Source organism: Lonchura striata, chromosome 20 (genome assembly GCF_050655825.1).
Source record: "Lonchura striata isolate lonStrDom1 chromosome 20, ASM5065582v1, whole genome shotgun sequence".
Lineage (NCBI taxonomy): Eukaryota > Metazoa > Chordata > Aves > Passeriformes > Estrildidae > Lonchura > Lonchura striata.
The window spans coordinates 12,036,549-12,059,945 of NC_140722.1; the positions used below are offsets into that span (position 1 = coordinate 12,036,549).

A 23,397-nucleotide genomic window follows, 5' to 3' on the forward strand; every position below is an offset into this window, starting at 1 on the left:
ATACTTTGTAAAGTATGAAGAGATACTGTTGGTGAAATGTTTGATAGTCTTGTGAGTCTGGAATAAATATTCTTCTTGTTCTGTATGCTTGTTCTTTTGGCTGAGCTCCATAATTAGGCCCCAATCATATGTAATACCCTAGCACTAATTGTAAATTGGAAGCCTGTTTACTCCTAATATCCTGAACAAATTTCAGAATCTCTCATTATCATCTACTCAAACTCCCCAGGCAGCTCCAATTAGGGAATGTATAGTTCACTTCCAGACTGAAACTGCAGCCCTCCCTTCTCCCTTCCCACATTTCATTCCACCAGTGCAGCGAAGCTGCTTTGCCCTTGATGATGCCTTTTTGCAAGTACCAAAGGCTGTGGAATCGGCCTCTCATATTGTTCCTCCTCTAAAAGAAGGGAAAGGAATGTCTTGATGTGTGTTTAAACCCAAACACATCCCTGGCACCAGTGCTGGCACATGGGGCAGGCACTGCCCTGACCGGGTTCCCAGTGGTTCAAGCACGTGGAGAGTGACAACAATCCAGCCCTGCTCTCTCTCCTGACCTCCTGGCAGGGAGTTAAGTGCCATTAAGTTACCTGGGGCTCCTTCCAACAGCAACTGCACTGGCAGGCAATACTGAAATCCCAGGCTGAATCCTTTAGAACAAATCCAATTAGAACAAAGGCATCACCCCTGGGCACTGGCCTGTTATGGTTGGTGCAGTTCTGTATTTCTGAGCAGGGAATTTTCAATGTTTGTGATAAGGCTGCAGACTCAAGTACATTTAGTTCAGAGATCTTTAAGCAGTGTATTAAGTTGTTCTGCTTTAAAAAATCACATGGTTTTCTGCATTATATACTTTTTTTTTGTACTATCCTTGAATCTTTTGTGCAAGGAATGCTAGCTGAGGGATGCTCTGGAGAATGTCTGCAGGTTTCTTGGTATGTGCTAATAAAATCCCCCCAAAAAAATCAGAAAATTGGGCTCTCTTCAGGAAAAGAAACACTCCAATTTTCTTTTAATATTAACCTCCCTTTGCATATTCTCCCACATCCAACATGTAAGAGTGAAATCCACAGGTTCAGGAGTCAAGAAGAGTTTTTAGCAGGCAGCAGAAATAAACAGCTGGAAAACTGACCTTGTCAAATGTTTGCTCGATGCATGAACCTCCATTTCATTACTTTTGTACTCATTCAGCTCTTTTCGAATTGCTGCCTAGGAATTGAAAAGAGAAAAACACAAACAAATAATTTTGTGTTTGTGAGCAAAATCCTAGACCTGCAGAGCAGAACAGTTTTCTGGGGTAGAAGAACCAAGTATTGGGTATAGCAGAGCACTCTGGGATACTGGTAGAAATGCTGAATATTTGGATTGTATGGATTGGTGACACAATACTTCTCATTTGGTATTGATTGCTGACAGGGTCACTGCTGTCTAGAAGCAATTCTGACAGAATAACACCTCAGAGCTGGTTGTCTCACATTTAATAAGAATCCAGTTAAAATTTATTAAGGATTAGGAGAAGCTGCCAAGAAATTGATCCATTTTTCAGTCACAAATGCAAAGGTGCAGCTCTGACCCTGACTTCCTGATGTGTGCCACCAGTATGTGCAGAGCTGTCACTTTCTTAAACCTGCCTTGTTAATTGTAACATGAACACTGACACGGTAAAACCAGGAAAAGGCTAAAAAAAGTACATACAAGGAAAAAATAAAATCCTTATTCTGATTATTACTATGGAATAGCTTATTCACCATTTTAGAGAGCTTGGGAGAGCAGCTACTGGAGTAGAAGTGCTCTGGTCTTTTTCTATGAGTCCTCTAAACCCATTTGTCCCTTAATGGGGAGACACCTTTTTGGGTGGGTGGGTAAAAGCCTTTTGAGTACTAAATAGGCTTTTTTATGACATTGGTATGATTGCAACATAAAAAATCTTGGTAAAGTTTACAGAGATGAAATGTTGCAGAGGTTCAAGTCTGTAGAGAATGTGATGTACCATTACAAAGTAAGGAGAAAGCAGAACTTTGTGGTTGTGTCAGTACCTTGTCTGCTGCTGACAGTCGTGTCCATGGTTTGTCTGCTCTCCTGTCATAGTCCTGTGCTTTTGCCACTTCCACATAATCACTGAACCGAATCAGGATCTTTCTGTCCCTCAGTTCATCAACTGTAGGTCTCTGGTTAAGCTGTATTCAGAAGTTTTGTGAAATAAAACCAGGGTTAATAACAAAAGAATCAGTAAAAACATGCAATATTTGCTTCTTTTCATCTTGGCTCAGTGTGCATTTACAAATATGAAAACAACCCAACCCTTGGAAACTCCAGGGAAATATTTTACCATTTGAAGAACTGCTAGAAGAGTAATAATGGTTTAAATGGAGCTACAGTGCCTTTATAATGGACAAAAGAAGAAAATATTTTAACCCAGATATTGATAAAATATATTTTCAAAATGTAAAGAATCATGATGGATTTTTTATGATCTCCAGATGATTCCAGATGCTGTAGGATGTTCTCACACAGATTGTCTGTGTGAGATTCTCAACACTAGACCCACTGTAAAAATTTCAGTCTAGCTTGAACGAGTTATCAGCATATTTGGTCTGTAATTCCATTAGGGATTTCTAAGAACAGAACAACAAGATCTTGTTCTTATTCTGAGGATATTTTGAATGCAAAAAGAAATGTACTATGGGAGCAGACCTGGTGTTCAGCAGGGAGTCAGCTCTGCTACAAAGAATAAAAAAGTCCTTTACCAGCAAAGGAGCTGACAAATATGCCATAATACCCATTTTCTGAGTAAGTTTATGTGTAAATATTCTACTAAATCTCATCTAGCTGAGACAAGGTAGGTATGTCTATAATTGATATTACCAGACACTGCTGAGGAGGATGAATATTAAGGGAGGTTGTGTAATAAACTCCATGGCTTATATCATATTATAATAGGGTGATATATATTATATTATAATATGATATATAGGGTGATATTATAGGAATTTTGCTAAATTTCTAAAAGGTAATAGGAGGTATTGCAAGATTTTACCTTTCTTGTCAGTCTCTGCTTGATTTCCCTCCTCTCTTCCTGTTCCGTTTGATCATTTCGTTCTGCAGAGAATATAAAAAAAAAGATGACTTTCCTCATGAAGAAGTTTGGTGTTTTCCCAAGTTCCAAGCAACAAGGAGCACAGCCCAACGAGCAGCTGGCAGTTGTGTGTTTTGGTAATTCAGTGCATCTCTGGTGTGTGTTGGAGCACGGAGTCACCTCTCGGTGAGGACACTGTGGTGGTGCCAATGTCAGCTCTGAACTCCACGGGGATTTAATGAAACAACAGCAGCCACACCAACGCTCCACTCGGATAAACTTCAGCAGGAAAATCAAAACGCTCCATAGTTGATCAAAAACACTCCATAGCTGATCAATCATCCTTTTTTACTCTCCATCTTGCTGGAGCCTTTCATGCTGTCAGATGCTCATTGCAGCACTCCAGGGAGAGCCCATCGTGTCCTCAGCCCTGCTCTCTCAGGCTGCATCACTCGTGGCACTGGCTGGCACCTTGGCTTTCCCTGGCATGAGACCTTTCCTCCTGCCAGGGTTCCTGTGCACAGCTCTGCTCTGAGCTCTGTGTGTTGTGCCTATTAACATTCCAGCCGTGAGAACTCCTACACGCTGCCTCTAAAAATAGCGCCGAGCGCTGTAACACTGAGACATAGATCCCCTGCCTTAGGAAACGAGTTAATGGCCTTTCTATTCCCAGTACTATCTGTTACTAAATTAAGGCCTGAGCCCGTGACCTGAACAAAGCTGCAGAGCCAGAGAAAAAGGTTTAACCATTCAGGGAATCTCTGGGTACTACTGTGAGGTTTATTATACCACTCGCATTAGATATTTCCAGTGTTAAAGCACACACGTGATTTCTACTATGCCTCCAAAACCCACTAGCACTGCAGATGGATTTCCAAGATATTTTTAACAATGAAGCATTTTTCTCCCTGATTTTTGCACTCGTTAGATGACACTGAGATGCAATCAAATCTATTTAAAATAACAGAAGTGCATAGCTCCACCTGGCTAGGGTAGAAATGTAAATCAAATGAATTTAAAATGCTATAATGTGCTGCATTACACTGCATTACACAATTCTGTGGCGAGGCACAAAATGTAAAGAGAACAGGTCAGCTAAAATTAGTGCTGTGTCAGGGATGAGCAGCTATTTCAGTCTGCAATGTGTAAAAGGAGAACAGGCTTTCAAAAGTAGAGGGTATTCTTAGATATAGAGACACCTGCAAGAGGCTATTCATTCAGCTCTAATTCATCCATTTTAGAGTAGATATTCCTATTTTGTATTCTTGTTTTATGAAAAAGAGATAATTTTCTGTGGTGTAGTGCCTTTTAAAGATGTGATGTGATATGCAGTGAAAGAACTGCCCAGAGAAGATGTGGCTGCTCCAACCCTGGATGCCTTCAAGGCAGATTGGATGGGGCTTGGAGCAGCCTGGTCCAGTGGAGTGTCCCTGCCCATGGCAGAGGCTGGAACATGATGATTTTTAAGGTCCCTTCCAACCCAAACCCTTCTGTGATTCTACAATTCTAATTCCCAAAGAAAAGCCAAAAATAAACATTTCTGATCAAAAAATACTTTTGCAAATGTACTAAATGTGTAGTCACTTATTTCTATTCACTTGGGTTCAGTGCTTATTTCCAGCTCCGAAAATAAAAGAAATAGTTCTCTTACAAAAACAAAAAAACAAAAAACCAAAAACAAAACAAAACAAACAAAAAAAAAAAAACAACTGAGATTTGATATTCAATGCTGGCAAAGGAATTCTAAAGCTCAGGAATTGTTACTCAGGCAGCCCAGAGAGGCTTTTCCCATCACCATCCTTCTGCCCACACAGATCCATTCATTGCTGAGGGCTGACTTTATAAATCTCAGCAGAGATGCTCCCAGTGCTGAGGGGGCCTGTGCAGAGCTGGAATTCATTCTGAGCTCTGTGTGACACTAAAGCATCTCCCTGGGTTCAGAATGAAGCAGGGACTGCACAGTGGGGTTCAAGAGATGCTTTCTTGGCTGTGAGTTCAGCTTTCTGTTCAGCAAGGACACAGGTGACACCTGGGCTGTGAGTTTAGTTCATTTGCTTTTCATGCTTGGTGGGAAGCCAGCAGTGTTTCTATGGTTAAAGGACTTGGAAAATCAAACCAAAAAATTACAACAAAATTTTAAGAAAGTGCTGGCTTTCAAGTTTGCTTTTTAAGTATTACTTTTATCTCAGAAACAACTCCCTAAAGGAGATAAGAAATCACTTTTTGAAATCTTGCTGAGATTTGCTTTAAAGTTACAGTGGTTGTACTTTGCAATATGCTTCTCTATTTTTACCAGAGTTGTACAAATGTGAATTCTGAGTCCATAAAAGAACTTCTGACAGGAGTACCAATTATGAACATCAATTAAAACTTAAAATTGCACAAACCCTTATTACAGCTGGAGGAGGTTGTGGGGATTTCACTGAAAGGCTTTTATACTGCTACAGCTATACAGGATGCTCAGCTTTTATAATAATGGCAGAAGTAAATAAAATGGAAGTGGTTCTGATCCCAGCTGAACCTGTATAAAGCCTGAGCAACTCAACAGAAGTCAATAAATTTGCTCCATGCTGGGAGCTCTTTAAATGAGATACAAATCTAGACCAGTATGTTTAGCTGGTATTCAGGAAGTATCTTTAATTCTGCTTTATCTTCTTTCTGCTTTATCTCTCTCTAAGCTTATTATATGAATGTATTCAAACTTTTTTATTATTAAAACTGGTCAGTTCAACCCAGATTAAGGATGTAACCAGCAACACTTCAAAAAAGTAAACACAAAGGAACAGATTTTTTCAGTGGAGATCAGCTTTTCCTTAGCCAGGGAAAAAAAAAAAAAAAAAAAAAAAAAAAAAAAAAAAAAAAAAAACCACACCAGATTTTCAGAGATCTTCATTACTGACTCTTGAAAATCTGTCTCCACATAGCTCAGGATCTTGGGTTACTGCATTTTCCTGCCTCTCTGGTAGATGACAGGTGAAGTTTGGCCAAGTTCACCCACTCATGTTGCAAAGAGGTTTCCTTTTTCTCCTTGAGCTGTGCACATGCAAAATAGAGCTCATTTTACTGTGTGTGATCTGTGCATTGGAACTGTACAGAAAATACTGCTAAATATACACTGCCTGTGGAATCCCTTTGTGTGAAACTGAAATGAAATCCCAAATCTCTTCAATGGCAAGAGCATAAGGTTTTTCCCTAGGAATCACTAAGTTTTGAGACACAAAATTTTAGGTAACACAATGCTGATGACTTTTCGCCTAGTGAATTACAATCACATGGTTAAATACAAATCACACAGTGTAGGCAGCACTGCTTGTGTGACAGATTTCTGTGGCTTTATCTCTTATGCTTGTTTAATGAGAACCTATAGTTCACATCACTCTGGATTTTGTCTTTCAATGCTAAAGAGAATAAATAGCAGATGGATTCCCCCTTTTGAGATCCATAGTGGAGACAATTTCAAAGCTGTCTCTCACCTTCCCCTAATTCAGCAGTTTTAAGGGAAGGGATTATGTTCATCACTTGTTTGATCCCTTGGAAACACTCAGGAAAAGAGTTGCAAGTTTTGCCTTGTGAATTTGAGAGATGCTGAGAACACTCCCCTGTGGCAGCACCTGTAACAGGCCAGGGACTGTCCCTCTAATAATTCTGAAATCTCAGGCTGATCCTTGACTTGGTTTTGGAAGGTCTCCAGTGACACGAACAAAGTGACCTGGGAAGAATCACATCTCTGCAAGGATGCTTCCCCCTGCCACTCTATTGCCAGTGCTATTCAGTGTTTGCCCTGAAAATCCATGTCTTGAGAAATGTCACTCCAATTCTCATGGCACTGTGACACTAGGATTGTATTCCCCTCTCAGACACCAGTAACAGTGGGATCAGAATGAAAATTATTTGAAAGCCTGAACCTGAACGGTTCTTTTTGTCCTCAGATTGCAAGTCTTTGTGAAAAAATAGAACTTTTAGGTACAGAAATGATCCCAGTGAATTAATTTGTCTATTCCAAAATAATATGTTCTGGAAATGCAATCACTAACTTCAACAGACATACAAAAAATATTTTAGAAAAAGAGAATACTCACGTTTCAGTATATTCCTTCTTTCTAGCTCCTCAACAGCGGGTCTTTGGCTGAGTCGCCTGCGGAAAAACACCAAAATCACATTTTGTACCATGCCTGTGCTTTGGAAAGTCTGTAGAATTCTGACTTCTGGTTGGTGTTTTCCTCAGGAGGGAACTACAAAATCTCTCTCCAGGACTCGTGAAGAAGGAAAAAAAAAAAAAAGAATCCTGGCAGAGAATTCTTTCTTATATTGTTTTTCCCAAACGCCAGGAATGCAGGTAAAAGTTCTCCTCTAGTTCACTCTGCTGTCAGTGAAACGCTTCCTCGGAACCTGCATCCTTTTCATCACACTTTCCAGACAGTCAGCTGGAACCAGCACTCTCCAGAGGTAAAAATTCACTCTCAAGGTGGTTATCAAAGGAGATTCACAGTGATCTTCTGCCTCTATCACTGCCTTCACCTCTTAATCACACACAGCAGCACGTTTCCTTTTCTCTACTCGCACCAGCGGAGCATCCTGACAAGAGGCAGGCTGGGCAGAAATGAAGATTTTCTGTGATTTCCCGAGTCCTCATCCCCCAGCTCTGCTCCTGCCTGCCGAGTGCAATTCGTGTGCTGCTCACAGCCCGGCTGTCTGCACGGAGTGTCTTGCTTCCACCTCCCCTTTTCAGTAGTGCTGCCTCAGGATTGACTCCTCAAATCATATGATCGGTGCCACAGCGATTTCATTGCGCATTGGAAATGAGCCTCCCCCACGAGGCGCTGGGGCATCTGCAGAGATCTCAGGTAATTGGAGCCCTCCCCTAGGCACACACACACTCACACACTCACACACACATTTCATGTCAGAATCCAGCCAGCAGATGGGAAAGAGTTCCCGATGCTTTCCTGGCAAGGCTGAGGATTCTCATCCCCTGCTCCCAGCAGATGTTGCCAAGCCGGAGATGAAGTTACAGACACAAAGAAACACTCAGAGCAGGGACCACACTGCAAACTGCTGCAGTTATTCCTCTGCTGGGCATGTACGTGAATAACTATAAAGTCATGCTGTTACAGGGTCTACATTTTATCAAATATGGAAAAAATGAATTGTTAACACACTGGGGAAAAAAAAAAAAAAAACAGTAAAATCACCTAATCCTAATTTTTTCTTGTTTTGTAAGCCCTACCCAAATATACCTTCCAAATCAGCTCTGTGGTCATATGTTATCAGACCACCCTTTTATAATTACACTCTCTGGAAAAACTCTCATCTTTGGTAACAGGAAGCACCACAACTACTGCACCAAATTCACACCAACAGAAAATATAGATAGGTGAGCTCTTGTGCAGAAACACCTACAGCCTAATTCTCCCTTCCTAAAGCTTTGTATCACCTAAGGCTTTTCTCCTGACCTATGGGTCAGATACTCCAGCAGCAGAAGTTGCAATAATCCCAACTGAAACAGGAATGATGCTGAAACTAAAGGCTTTAAACTAGTATTTCAAATTCGTGTTTCCCTTGGACTCCTCCCTCATTTCCATGCATGTATCAGAAATTACACAAGTCTGGCTAGGTTTTGTTTGAAACAGATAAAGTGCATTTTGTAATAGAACGCCTTGGAGAACTCCTCTGCAAACAAAAGGTCCACCTGACCTGCTGCTCATATGCCTCTCTCTCAGACATTCTTAATTACAGCCCTGCCATGTGAGATTGATAGATTCTCCCAAATCTGTACATTAGATTTCAGAGGCCCCTTTTAAACTATGAGATTAAAAGCCTAACAGAATTATTAGAACTGTATGAGAATGCAAATGTATATGAATATTCTGTGATTCTGGGTAAATGCTCTGTATTTATATATAATATGTATGATGGTTGATTATTTAAACTCCATGTCCCTTTTGGCTTTGATAAATACATGTAAGTACTCATTTTTCTGTGCACACCCTCAGCATACCCCCAGCAGAAGGCAAAGGTGCAGACAAACACAGGAATATGTGCACATGAGAGCATTGCAGGGGTTTATCCTGGACTTTTCAGAGACACAGACCACACTCCAAACTTTGCGTCACAGTCACAAGACTAGACACGGACTTTGGTTAAAAATAAATTTCTAACAGGGTTTCAGGAAGGTGGGGACAGAGTGAAAACACCAAGGACAGCAAGAATCACAATCAAACGAGAAGTGGCAAAAACCTCTGACAATGTTGTTATCAAGGTCTGGGGACATTTCGGGTCTGTTTGTAATTTCTGCTGTTCAGGAGAAGCCTCTCTGTGCCCAGAAAGAACTTTCACTTCCTTTCTGCTGTGGGGTGGCTGGGCCTGGGGAGCTGCTGAAGGTGAAGGGCTCCAGATGCCCTGACAGTGACGGGTCAGGAGCAGGGCGTGGGGCCACACCGCTCTGCTGAGCTGGCCCGGGGGCCCCTGGGGCTCCAGCCCCCCTTTCTGCAGGACTTCACTGCAGGCACACACTCTGCTGTGACCACGGTGGGCTGTGGCTGAGCCTCACCCCCCGTGGGCTCAGCTGTGCAAAGCAGGAGAGAGCAGAGAGGAGTGCCCAGGTGTGCTGAGCAGCCACACAGGAACAGGGCACACAGGTGCAACGCATCAACGTGAGGGGATAAAAGGGTGGGCCGAAGAACACCAAGGGCAGACCCAGCCTTCTGAAGAGGTGTGGTGGGACTCTGTGTGGGCTGCAGCCTTCTGAAATTGTATGGGAACACTCTGGGTATCGTGGCCATCTCAAGTGTGACACGTGCTGTGACATTTTATCACTGGTGAAGGGACCCTGCTGCCCTGTCTGGTCCCCCTCAGAGTGAGACCCCCTGGCCGCTGCAGGGCAGAGCCCGCCCTGCCCGAGCTGCTGTGGGGATGGCGGGGGGACCCCACAGCGGGGTCTGGCAGCCCCAGGAACACCTGCAGGACCTGCCTGCAGGCAGCCAGAGCAAGGCAAGGACAGACATCTTCTGAGGAATCAGCAGAGCACCGGTCACCCCTGTGAAAATCCCTCCTGAAGGAGCTCTAATGTAAGAAACCATTTCAGGTGAGGTTGTGCCTCTGCTTGGGTGAGCTTTCCTCTATGTGCTGCAGGCTCTGAGCAACAGCTGCTCTATTCTGGATATTTTTTTCATGAATTCCCTGAAATCCTGTCTCTGACACACCCTGTGTGCTGAGCTCGGTGTGTTCCCTCAGAAGGGACTGTCCATCCCTCGGGAATGCCACCACACCTCAGGGACACCTGGCCTGGGGACGTGGCCCCGGCTCCCCTCAGCGCCAGGAGCACAGCCAGAACAGGTCACGGAGAGACTGAGGAACCACAGAAGGGATGCTCATATCTCATCTTCAAAGGAAACAAACTCCAGCTGAATAACAATTACCAGCAGACTGCAGAGCAGGGGAGAACCACACTGGTGTGAGGTTCTGGAGGATGAAACAGGCGCCCGCCATGAAGGAGCCTTTGTGAAGGCTGAGCCCTCAGTAATTATGGATGGTCCCTGCGGATTTTGCAGAGAGAATTCTGTATGAGGCAGGTGATTTTGAATCAGAGTTCTGCCTCGTTTCCTGTGGATCCAGCGCAGTCCCTGCCCCTGGGTGAGGAGGGCTCACCAGGGCCAGCCTGGCTCTTGTGCTGCCCAGCAGCCATGGCTGGAGGTGACATTGGAAGGCCTGAGGTGGACAGGAGGCTCCAGCACTGCTGCAACACAGCGTGGTCCTGGCTGGGTGAGTCTTGTGCTTTTCATTCCTGTTCTTTTTTCACCCAGGGACTTACAGCCCCACGTGGACTCACCTCAGCAAGGTGACTGCGAGCTCCATGGGGAACACTCACGTAATCCACCACTTCTGTTGTGTGACAGTAATGATTTCCTTTCAGCTGGTTTGGATAGCTATTTCTTGCTTCTGGGAAAAACAGCCAATTAATGCTCTTATGTTCTTGGGTGTTATGAAAACCTAGGTTTGGGCATTTCTGTGCTGCCTGGTGAGGCAGGAGTGCTCCCTCTGGGTAGCTGTGGGGCGAGCTCTTTTGGGGAAGGTCTTGAAAATGCTTGAGTTACTTGCAGGTTGGTCCTACCTCTGTCCAGCTTCCCCCACAGTGTCACTGGAATTGCCATGGTCTCATATTAAGAGTGCTCAGTCCAGGATTTTGCTTCCCTGTTAGTTGAACCAAGAGATGTCAAGAGCAGCAGTGAGTGCTGAACATGAAACTAGTAAGTGTGTGGGGGTAAAAGGGGATGGATACAACACTTTATGTGCAGCTATTTCTCATGTTCAGAAAAATTGCAAAGATTGTTACTGCTGTTCTGTGCAAAGTGAGCATAAACCTTCAAGCAGCAGGTATTCTTCAGTGGCTTGAAGCTTGGGGAGTGTTCTGGGTGTATTTTCAGAATACATTCTACCTTTAGAATGCTTTTTCCAGTCATTTGGGCTCAGAGAGATGATAACATACATTTATTATAATCTCTGAGAAGCCAAAGACTTTGCTTGCTCCCATGTTCTCCCAGTGTTCCTCCTGGGGGTGAGAGGAGCAGGTCAATGCAAGTTATCTCAGTCACCTGTGCTTCTCCCCAGAACACCCTGCAGGTACAGCCAGCTGGGTCTCAAGGCACCTCAGGTGCTCGGAGTTTGCACATGGCCTCGAGGTGTTTGTTTTCCCAAGGTGCACATGGGAATCCTCTGACTCCATGAGCTCCCTCGGCTCCCAGAGGGGCAGGGGAGCTGTGGTGCCTGCCTTTTCCTTTGGTGAACGTGTGTGGTGTGCAATTGCAGCAAAACAGGCTTCCCTCTGCTATCAGAGCCCTGCCAGGATCATGCTGGACATGAGCACAAGTGCAGATGTGGATTTGGAGTCTGGGGGAAGCCACAAATGGCTCTTCCCCTCTGGAGCAAGGTCACGTTTGTGAACGCAGCCACTCGCACACATGCCTCTGACTGCTGATCAGGAGATCAATATTTGCTTCACACTGCCAGATTGTCTCCTTCTCCCTGAAGGGAGTGAATGTCTTGGGACCACTGTTTACACAAGGACTGATCATATTGGGCAGTTACAGGCGACTGAGTGCTCAGCAGGCTGAGATCTGCATGTCACCAGCACCCAGGGCTGCTGTCAGATGGGCAATGCATCAATGTGTCCTGGGAGCAGGAGCTGCTGCCAAGTCCTCTGCCCTCACAGTTACCCTCAGCAGTGTCTGCTTTGTCCCTTGTGGGAGCTGCATCCCAGCAAAGCCACCACAGGCTGAGGGTTTGCAGGTGTGGGGCACAGACTGGCTGATGAGAGGCCAATTTGGGACAGGTACAGGTCCCTGTGTGCATACGAGGCTGTGCTGCCTTCCCATACCTCAGTCCTTCCTTCCTCTCCTCTTCTTAGTCTGTATCTCACCTTCCTGGCTGACTCAAGCAAGCATTCAAGCAGAATCCAGTGAAAAACAGCTCAGGTTTCTGTGGTTTCTTATCTGTCCCCAAAATGTGTTCCTGTTCTCCAAATATATTTTTTCACAGAATCTGTTGCACAGTATCTGTGTGTATGATTGTCACAAAACTGAATTTATTTTGGATTTGTAGCTGAAGCCTAAAGTTCCACTTTGGAATCCTGTTGCTGGTGTTAGTAAGATCCATGTGATTCTGATGATCCTCTCCAAAGAGAGGAGTGAACTGGGTAGACTTGGACACGTGCATGTGCCTGTGGGCCCTGGACTGACAAGGGAGCAATCAATCTAGCCATCAGTAAATGAGCTGTAGCCAGCAGCAGCTGCATTGATTGTTCCTCATGTCAGGTGGTTTTGCAGATGAGTTGGGAAGGGAGGTGGTGGGAAAGATCCCTCTCACAGCCCAGGCTAAGGGAGGAGAAATGGGAGTGCCCTGGTTTTACTTCTCATAAAGCTGCTTGTGTCTGCTGCCCATCAGGAGGCTCTGTCTCTTAAATAGGCATCTCTGTTGCCAGAACATCATGTTCAATTCAACAAGAAATTTATTTTCATCCTTCCTATAAGTAGCTGTAAAGAAGACGTGTGCCAGGGCTTTGAGTCACCCACGCACTGCACTGTGCCTGCTTGCAATGTACAATTATGGGTAGTAGTAAATCTGTGGTGGGAGGGACTTCTCTGTTACTGCCTGTACAAAATTAGAAGGCAGACACCGAGACACAAACTTGTTTTTACCCCAAGGTAATCCTGGATCATGTAAAAAGTGGGAATTGATGTGCCAGCATTTCCTGTAACAGGAAAATCATAGAATTGGGGTAGTTTGAGGTGGAAAGAACCTTTAAAGGCATCTTGTCCAATGTCCCTGTGATGAGCAGGGACATCTTCAAGTAGATCAGGTTGTTCAGAGCCTCATCCAAGCTGACACTGAATGTTTCCAGGAATGGGACATCCATCACCTCTCTGAGTAACCTGTTCTAGTGTTTTACCATCCTCACTGTAAAAATACCTTTCTCATATCTAATCTAACCCAACCTTCCTGCAGTTTGAAACCATTCCTCCCTGACCTATCACTATCTGCCCATGTAAAAGGTTGCTCTCCCTATTTTTTTAGAATCCTCTTTAATCTCTGGAAGGTCCCAACATTGTCTCCTTAGAAGCTTCGTGTCCCTAGGCTGAACAACCCCAAAGCAGAGGTTTTCAAGCCCTTGCAGCATCCAGGAGTATCATCCTAAGAGCAGTTGCTGACCTTCTCTGGCAGTAGGGAGCTCAGGGCAGTGTGAAAAGGGTGAGCTAGTTTGCTAAATACTGCGAGTAGCATTCTTTAAAGTCGCCTGATATTTGTGTCTCTGTGCCATCATGTACTATATTTTGCATCTAAATAAGAAAACTGCAGATAGACACAGAGGCTATAAATGTTGCCTTAATTACATGTGTTATTTATTTGTTTGGCCTTTAGTGCTGTCTGGATTTTCAAAGCTGCAAATCAGCAAGAGTTCAGTTAATTATGTTGTCACTCATCTAGCAGGCAATTACAGTTGTCCATCATTATCATTTCTGTGATAGGAGCCCTGTAAAGAGTTCAGATTTCAGCTGAAATAGAAACCACACACTTGCCCAGCATGACCCTTGTACCATAACCCACTGTCCCTGGAGGACCTGCCCTGGGACGGGTTTGTTATTGCACAGGGCTGTGAGTGCTGTGTGGGCTGAAACAATAACACAGCCAGGATCTGTGTCAGAGGATTCAGGTGGAGAAGCCTTGAGAGTGACCACTGCTCTCACCACCTGTGAAAGCCCTGCTGCATTTGACCTTTGGGTGTCTAATGTCACAAGGTGTGAGGAAGAAAGGCCAGGCACAGCTGGGAGCAGATCCGGACCCAGTTCAAAGACCTGCTGCAAAGCTCAGGGCAGCTGCTGAGCATCCTGCCACCACCTTCAGCAGGCTTTTGCTTTAAAATCTCTCTCCACATTCAGATAAGGACTCTTGGAGGATGCTGTTGCATATTGTGGGACCAACATAATATAAATTTAAAAATAACACCTTTAAAATTAATCTGAGTTATTAGTTAATATGCAAGAACTAGCATGCTGGCATGGCGTTTAAATGTAATAACTGCTTATTTCAAAGCAGCAGCTTCCTCATCTCTCTTCTACCCGATTCCCCACTCTGTGGTTTAACAGAGCTGCTGGATAGTGGATCTGTCCTGTTTGTGATAGAATTACAATATTTAGCCATTTGGGTGATAAAAGTACAATGGGTTGTTCAGCCAAAGACATGTTCCCTGTCTGTAGTTTGATGAGTGTCTTGTTCAGGAGCAATGTCAGTGTGAGCAGCACTGTTCTCATCAACAGCACCTTGTTCTCACTTCTGCTCTGCCTTGCAGCTGGGCAAAGAGCTGGTTTGGGGAATACTTTCAAACTAAAAATAGCTCAGCAAAGCAAAGTGCTGAAAGAACACACTCTTCAAATAACAGAGTGAGCAGCACAGCTCCCAGTGCCCCTCCTCTGCTGAAGGTTGAGGAGAGCTTCAGGCTGGGTATAAAATGGGTATTGGAGGGTCTTCCTGCAGAAACAAAGTGCTGAGTATGACCTGGTCACTTTATGGAGGTCACTGAAAATGGTTAATGACATTTCATTGTAAAGCAAGAGGTTTTCTTTCTTTTTTTTCCCCCTTTCTTTTCTCCTCTAAAATGGGAATAAAACTCTGGAACCCTGTGTTCCCACAGAACAAAAAAAGGAAAAAGCAATCTACTGCTGAAATGATGCTCAAATCTACTCTGATAGCAACCATATGAGCAGCAGGAGGGAGTCTGAAAGAACCAGCAGAGGTAAATCTCAGCCCAGTGGTGAGGACTGAGACTTTCCTGTCCTGGTGACAGTTCCATGCTCCTGGGTGCTAACTGGATTATGATAAAAAAATAAGAAAATTGGGGGGAAAGGTAAGAAAAGAAAAAAGCTAGATTTTTGACTTGACTGTCTGAGCAATCCCTAATACAATGTTTATGCCTGTTCTCTAGGGAGGCTAGGGCTGACTTGTCAGCCACCTTTGTGCCCCGTACAAAATGAAATGTCTGTAGGCTCGTGACTCAATTTCCTGGGAAGCCAGGAGTGCAATTCCAGCCATGGCAGCCAGCAAGGACAGGGACAGGATAACAGAGACATGTCAGTTCAGTCTGTAGCTCTAGCTCTGTTTCAGAAGGCAACAAACAGATATTGTTCCTGGATGGACGTGTCTGAGAATGCCCTGGCCTCAGCTGGGATGCTCAGGGCTGCACTAAGATCCTGCAGTACTGTGCACTTAATCCATAAACAGTTGCCCCTACAACAGATGCCACTGCAATGTGCAGCTGTGGGATTTGGGTCACCGGAAGAAACCACAGCTGGATTTGCAGAGAGCAGACAAAGTATTGGTGTGTGTGAGCTGTCAGCTGGGTGTCAATTCTCCTCCTTCCCCTCACTCCATCCAAAGGGATTTGAGTGGCCCTTCCTGCCACCGGTGTGAGCTGCTGGGAATGTCCCCATGAGGTATGAGTTCTGGACAACATCCTTCCCTGTCACCTGGAGGCACATACCAAGGACCCTTTGGCAATCTGCAAAGTCTGGGAGGTGACAACCTCTGCAAGGTGTCTTTGCAGTGAGGATTTACCCCAGACCTGCGGGTATGGAGCTGTGAACCTCCTAATCCAGCAGCTCCAGGCAGGAGGGGACATGCTGTGGCACTTTTTGCAAACCCTTTGTAGTGTCAGGCTTGATACCAAGCAGCAGCTTTCTGAATTACTGAAGTAAATCAAGGCAAATGCAGCACTCCGAGTACTCTGTGTAATCCCTGAAGGAGAAACCAAAATGACAGCAATTTTTGGAGCTGCAGATGCTGCTGGGACAGGCAGGCCCTGCTGGGAGGTGTGTGTGGCTGCACAGCTGCTGCCAGGCTGCAGGAACCTCGCTGGGAACGCTCCCCCTGGCAAGGCAAGCACTGTAGTTCTCGCCCGTCACTCACCCACACAGCCTCTCCAAAGGATGGGATATCCCTGCCTGCAGACAGCATTTCACCATCTGCTGTACATTTTCTGTTCCTCTCATGCACACTCTTGTTGGCCCAGTGTTTTCCAGGGCAGAGCCAGACCAACAGTTTGGCCTCACACTGTCACCAACCTCAGCTGGCCAGAGTCACACCAGCCTTTGCCCACAGCAGGCTCTTAATCCTGCTCTTTACTGCACTCTTATTTGCTTTTAATATTTTGCCGCTTTCAAAATTTCTCTTGCGGTTATCTGTTGATTTTTCAATACAAAGAGTGTTCCTGCTCTCAGTGCAGAGTGAAATGAGAAATTCCATTAACAGCTCAAAGATGTGGTCCAAAAAGTCTGTAGGGGGGTGTGAGTCCCCTGGTCTCAATCATCAATTTTGTACTTCTTAACAGCAGCAGCTCTCACAGTGCTCTGCAAAACTGGTCTACGTGGTTATCTCTGTTTTACAGAATAGGAGAATGTGGCAAACTCTCTTGTCTGAAAAAACAGATTTGCAGCCCCTCTGGGAATTTATTCACTTCCCTCTGCAAGTGGTATTTCAGTAATTCTGTTTTTCTTTGTTTTCTAAATTGGACAGGGTGAGAAGTATGACTTGCCACTTGATGCCAATGTGCCACTGCAGACAGGCTAACTTACAGGAAAATACAGGCAGGATTTGAATTTTAAAATGTCATCCTCATATTGTCTGCTTTTCCCCAGAGCTTTCTGGGACCCTCCTTAACTTTGTTTAGGATCCTGTCTTTAGTTATGGTCACGAAAATCCAAATAGAATTTGCTCACTAATTTCACATAGAACAGAATATTCTGATCTTCTGAGAACTGAATAAAATGTAAAAATTCAATTATGTAACATCATGTTTGGACATTACAGCTGTGATTTGTTGTGGTACAACATGAACTGTCACTGCCAATGCTCAAGGCTGCCACACAAAACCTTTGTGAGTGCTCTCAGAAAGGATCCCATGGTGCCACCTCCATGATTGTCCTCAGAGTTGTTCTCTGCCTGAGGAGGGACTGGAGGTGGGGAAGGGCAGGCAGAGCTGTGGGAGCTGGCAGTGACTCCCAGAGCTCAGACAGGTCCTGGCTCTGTGCACACACCCTCCCTCAGAGCCATTTTCCTGCCTTTTGCAGCTGCTCCTGTCACTGCAGCTGATGCACAGCAAGTCCCAGCATCGCAGTGCACCAGAACTCCTGCCAACCCTGAGCCTCCTGCTCCCATCACCCCTAGACCCAAGCTTGGCATTTCCACACACATCATTCATTCACTGTTACCTTTTTCCTTCATGGTGTAAACAGGCTGAGAAAGGGATTTCTGTAAGCTTAACTGCATGATGCCCATAAATAAAACTTCCCTTACCACATCAGTCCTGGTTTGTTTAACCTTCTCCTGAGGAGGATTTTTCCCCAGCTGGGTGGTATTTGGAAGTGCTGCAGCCACTCCCAGTGATGATTATAACAAGGCTGCAGTGTAGCCTGGCCAGAATATGGCTTTTGTAGACATCCTCAAATTAGGCTGATCTGTGTGCAACAGGCCAGCTGTTTTCTGCAGAGACTGCTGAGAGGGCCTGGCTTTGATTTTTTTTTTTTTTAACATAATTTCTGAGAAACTAATGAAGTATTAATTCATTCAGAATTTAATTTGCTTAATGAATATGATCATCTCAAGCAAATGACACTAGTGGCTCATCTGTGAGCCATGTAGTCTTGGTTTTGAGAGGTTTTCTTTCCTGCAGTGAGGCACTCAGGTTTTACTCTGCTCTTTGTTTCTTGCCTGTATGTTGTATAGTGACTGACACATCTTTGCAAAACAATGGTCTAACTAGACTGTAGTACCTGGTTGTAATATCATTTAAGACTCGGATTTTGCCAACTTGCTGGCTGTTTCCCAGTTGCCTTGTTATCCTCTGCATAAGTGGACTTTCAACAGGAGGAGGTCTTCAGCTTCCAGAGGTGTGGTCCATTTCTTCTTAATTTTACTGGATAAAACCATGAGCATGGTCTTATAAACCTGGTTTATAAACCATGGTTTATAAACCTGGGAGTCCTTGGTTTTATTTGTTTGTTTTCTGGTGTGTTGTATGTGAGAGCTAAAGGAAAAGATAGAAAATAAGAGTGCTTTCCAGGAAAAAAAAAACACTCTGCAGAGTCTGGGGAGGTCAAGGAAATGTGCTGGCCATTTGGCTGAGTTAATTATCCTGAAAAACAGATACTGAAGGAAATTTGCAGTACTCCCAAGACCTGGTTATACAGCTGCAGCTTTCCAGCTGGGCACAAGCAATGGAATCAGAGAGACTTAGCTAGAGTCATGTTTTAATAATTGATACAATTGCACATCATCTATTGAGGAAAATCAGTGACCTTCTCTTCTGACCTGTTTTCTCTCCTTCCCCCACTTCCTGTTTTCTAAATATTTATTTCTTTCATTTTTCTCCCCCCTCACTTTCTCTGAAGTTATTTCAAAAATGTAGGAACTGTGCTAGACTGACCCAGTTTTCTCCATAAGAAAGCAGCAAACTCAAGCTGTGATTCCTGAAGGAATTGAGATCCTGAATGAACCAGGCTACAGAAGCTGTGCTCAGAGCTGCAGGAGGAGGGAACTGTAGTAACTCACAGAATCTGGTGAACCAGAAACTGCAGGGTATGAATTACAGTTTCCTCAGATCACATGTGCTGAGAGACAGTTTTCTTGGAAGAGAGCCCAAAAATATGATCAAGTTCTTCATGTGAAAGCACAGGTGATTCATCTGAGAACCCTCCATAAAGCAGGGATAGCTCAGTGCTGTGTCCCAGGGACAGTGTGTGCAGCTGTGGCTCTGCACACTAAGGAGCTTTTTCTTCTCCAAACCAAGCCACATTTCAGATTTTCTGGGAGAAGTGACCATTTAGGTATCCTGCAGGCAATTCACTGCAACAGTCATGGTGACACTCATCGATATCCAGTCTGCCTATAAATTTGGTTAGGTTTAAAAGGCAAGTGGGAGGAGAACCAACACAATATCCAAAATTTACCCCTATTCTTTTGTTCTCAAATGCTTTAAAGTGGCACATCCAAAATGGATGTGTTAAAAAAAAAAAAGCAGCCTTTTCTGGCTGAGACTGTGCTTACACAGTTCACAGCCTTTCAGATACACACTGTCCATCCCATCTGGCTTCTGTTCCAACAAAGTGCAGTAAGTGCTTGGCTTTAAATGCAGAAAACATTCTTCCTGAATTTCATTAATAGATCTAACCCAAAAAACCATAAGCCTAAATCCTCTCAGTGACACAGTGACCATGCCTATACAAAGTGAGGGCTGGCACTGTGAATGCCTGAATCCCTCCCTGCCCAGCCCTTGGGCTATCAGGAGCTCACAACTGTTACAGCACCTTGTTCTGGTCAGCTTTTCATCCCACAACAGCACAAATCACTGTGACAACCAGAGCAGCTTACTTTGGTCTCCATCGATTAGGCTCTGCAAATTAAATTAATTTCTTTCTGTAATTACTTGTACTGCAGACCCACATGAGCTCAAAGACCTGAATCATAATCCAGTGTAAGGTGAAGCATTACTGGCATTTTATGCATTTCCTCTTTGCTTTATGACTGCTTGTCTCACCAAAGGGGTAGAGCCCAGATCTTCAGGCATGGGGAGGAGCCCAATTTCTGGGAAAGGATCTGAGCTGAGCATGTGATGCTGGTAGTGGGTGGGTTGGCAGGGCAAAACAAGTGCACTGTTTTCTTCCCAAAAAGGCTTTTTCCTTATTCAGTGATACTTGCTTAAGCAGATTTCCTGCAAGTTTATTTGTGATTATGTTCCCCTGTGATACTTATGGCTTTCTGCACTCTGATTTTTTTTTTCTAGTTTCACTTGTGCCACTTAAGTCGGATCTATTCAAGGAATTGACTCTTGTGTCCCAGAAAAGGCCCTGAATATTCCTATCTCTGTTTCCACCTGCTGCTCTGCTCTTCTCTTGCCTGCTGTGCTCTGACCTGCTGCCCTTGCCTTCACTGTGCTGTCGAAAACAGGTTTGATTAGGAATTCCCAGCACTGGAGCCAGGGAACTAAAGCAGAGCAGTGTAAGGAGATAGTGTCTTCCCAGAAGACAATCTTTAATCAGCTGTGCCCTGGGAATTTGGAACTTTATGTTGTTGCCTGGCAGAATTTACTGCCTCTGCAGTGACATTGCCTCATGTGTGCACAGACTCCCCATTTTCAGCAGGAGGTGAATGCTGAATCCTCAGCAATACAGGCCTGCACTGGGAGCACCTCTGAGTGCTTGTGTTCAAACCAGGAATTAGCCCAGGACAAAGGCAGCCGTGGTTCAACCCTTTATATGAATTTGTGTGTTCAAAAACTCTTGTCAGATGAACTGTGGGCTGGTCTGAGACAGCAAATTGCTCATCTTGGTTGAGCTGCAGATGAAGGCTCTTGCCCAGAGCTGACTGGGTGCTCCATAATTAATTGTGCAAGTGCTGCTGAAGCAAGGAAGCACTTCTGGCTCAAGAGCTGCTGTCCAGAGGGCCTGGTATGATCACACACTCGGGGCACTCAAGTTTACTTGCTGACCAGGGATTGGTGTTAGTGAGGTTGGTTCTGTTCTTGTAGTTTAATACCTGAAAGGGAACAAACCTTTCTCAGTCCTTTAGGCACGAGGACAGTGTTGTCAAGGTACAGCATGTACAGATGCACTTGAACCCTCTCTAGTGCTTTATTTGAACTGCACTGCATCTCCCTGGACTTGAAAAGCCATGTAAACAGGAAGGCTGAACTTACTCATTGCTTGGCGACCTTAATGACACTTAAGTCTTCTCCCTCTCCTCCTAATTTTTACCCTTGAAGGCTGTCTCGGGAACTCTGGCAGCAAGCACTAACCCCCAGCCTTGACCAGGCCAGTGCTGTCTGTCACTGTGTTCACAGCAGGGTTTCCAGCTGTGTGCCACTGCCTGACACCAAGAAAGAGCATAGGAAATATTCAGGCCTTGGGAGCTGGACTTCTTAATCCTGGAGGCAGCACCAAAAAAAAAAAAATAAAAAAAATCTCAGCTTCACTTGCACCTCCTCCATTCTTCCTACTGCTCCCCCCTCCATCCCTCACAACATCTTTCTTTTCCGCAGCCTGAAAAGAAGAGGCCGAAACTGAAAAGGGGCAAACCATTAAAAAAAATTCCCAAATCCTCACTGGGCACATGGGTGCTGTGCACGCTCCTAATAAAATCCTGCAGCCACGAGCACGTCTGACAGCAGCCCCCAGCTGCATCGCATCTTGCTGGAGCAGAGCGAGGAGACAGGAGACTCCCCTGGCTCCCCCATGCCCACAGAATTCAATTGTGGCTCTATATTTAGCTGCTGTCTGCTGTGAGGAGCTCAGCCTTGCACACTCGCCCACGCTGAGCCCGCTGGGGTTATTTTTAGCATCAGTGAGATGCTTACCTGGATGGTTCCTGCCCAGTAATGAAATGCATTCAATTGTACACAGCTAATCAGTGCTGACAGCTGATCTGTCCTTTGTACCTGGCCCCCTGCCTTTCTGTCTCTGGCATGAATCTGTGTCAAGTCCTCCCAGCCTTCTGAAATTAGGGCAGTTCCCTGGTTTTTAGTCCAGTGACTGGGAGTTGGAGCACAGTTGGAGATTCATTAAAAAAAAAAACCTTGCTAATCCTCAGGTGAGCTTAGGCTGGGCTCAGTTCAGCATCTCCTCAACTTCTGCATTAGGACTACCAGTAGTCTGTACATTTACACACATCCCAATTTTTTCTGTGGTCAATCTAAACAAAATGTTCCCCAAAGTTCTGTGCATTCAGCCGAGTTCCCTGCCGAGTGTCTCAGTCTGAAGGGCTGATGATGCCTTTTCAGTGAGCAAAGCTACCCTGAGACATTTCTGTGGAGAAGTGGTACTGAATGTGCTGTCCTTGGGAAGCATGGCACAGCTTTTGTGCTGTCAGTAGGTGAAACTGTCTTTGTGAGTGCTCTGTGCTGGGCCGTGGTGCTGTTTTGCTTTTAGGCTGTCAGTCTGAAGTGCTTTTTGCTTGGTATTGTTCTGTCTCCAGCAGCATTGTGAACTTCGCACTCTGTTACCTGAGGGACAAGCCAGGGTCTCATCTGAGTGTGCTTTTAGCTACAGCTGCAGTTCCTGGGTGAGTCAACTTGAAAATACTTCTCCAGGAACCTCAGGGCAGCACCACACCTACAGAGTCCAGATCTGGTAACAACTGAATAAAGATGCCTCCTCTTCTCTTTTTGTTGCCAGGAAACCTTGGTCCAGCATCATCCACTTCCCCAAGCCAATGTTTTCAATGTGGTAAAGATCAGCTTTAGGTGCTCAAGTTCTGGTTCCTCTGTGTACAGAAACCCTTTGTTCTTCCTGTCTGATTCCTCTACCCACGTTTCTGTATTTTATTCCTGTCCCCATCATCTTTTAAGTGCCACTTCACGCATCATGTGTATTTGTACAAATACAAGAAGGTGAAGCAGTACACAAAGTGAATATTACAGGTATAATCTTTTCAAGGAATTTGTACTTTCATTGAGACATTAAGTTATACTGGAGTGTATTTAACTATGGTTACGTTCCCAAGAAGCACAAGCCACCCAGACACTTCAAACATCCACTTTCTAAACAGCCAGATATCAAATTTAATTCAACAGCCTTTCCCTGAGTCACCCTTCAGTCTAGCAAGTGTTTTACTCCCCCAGGTTTCAGCTGAAACCCCTTCTAAAACAACGTGTGTCTGTGAGACAGGAAGCAGATATTGCAAATAATCGTGTCTTTTCTGCCTCGTGACACAAAGAGCTCTCAACTCACTGAATTCCATTGAGGGCTTATTATCTGTGCTCTGAACACATAATAAAGGAACCAAGA

At 44.7% G+C, this 23,397-nt stretch overlaps 1 protein-coding gene across 3 annotated transcripts in view; it reads right to left on the reverse strand.

The window, feature by feature from the left end:
- The window catches only part of PHACTR3 (phosphatase and actin regulator 3), a 99,057-nt gene that overhangs the window by 984 nt on the left and 74,676 nt on the right, over positions 1–23,397 (reverse strand). For all 3 annotated transcript variants that reach the window (XM_021553575.4, XM_021553573.4, XM_021553576.4), the window contains exons 9-12: positions 7,153–7,208; positions 3,035–3,096; positions 2,034–2,174; positions 1,130–1,206 (exon numbers count right to left, since the gene is read on the reverse strand). In XM_021553575.4, coding sequence (XP_021409250.1) covers positions 1,130–1,206; positions 2,034–2,174; positions 3,035–3,096; positions 7,153–7,208 — 336 coding nt within the window. The remainder of the gene's footprint in view (positions 1–1,129; positions 1,207–2,033; positions 2,175–3,034; positions 3,097–7,152; positions 7,209–23,397) is intronic.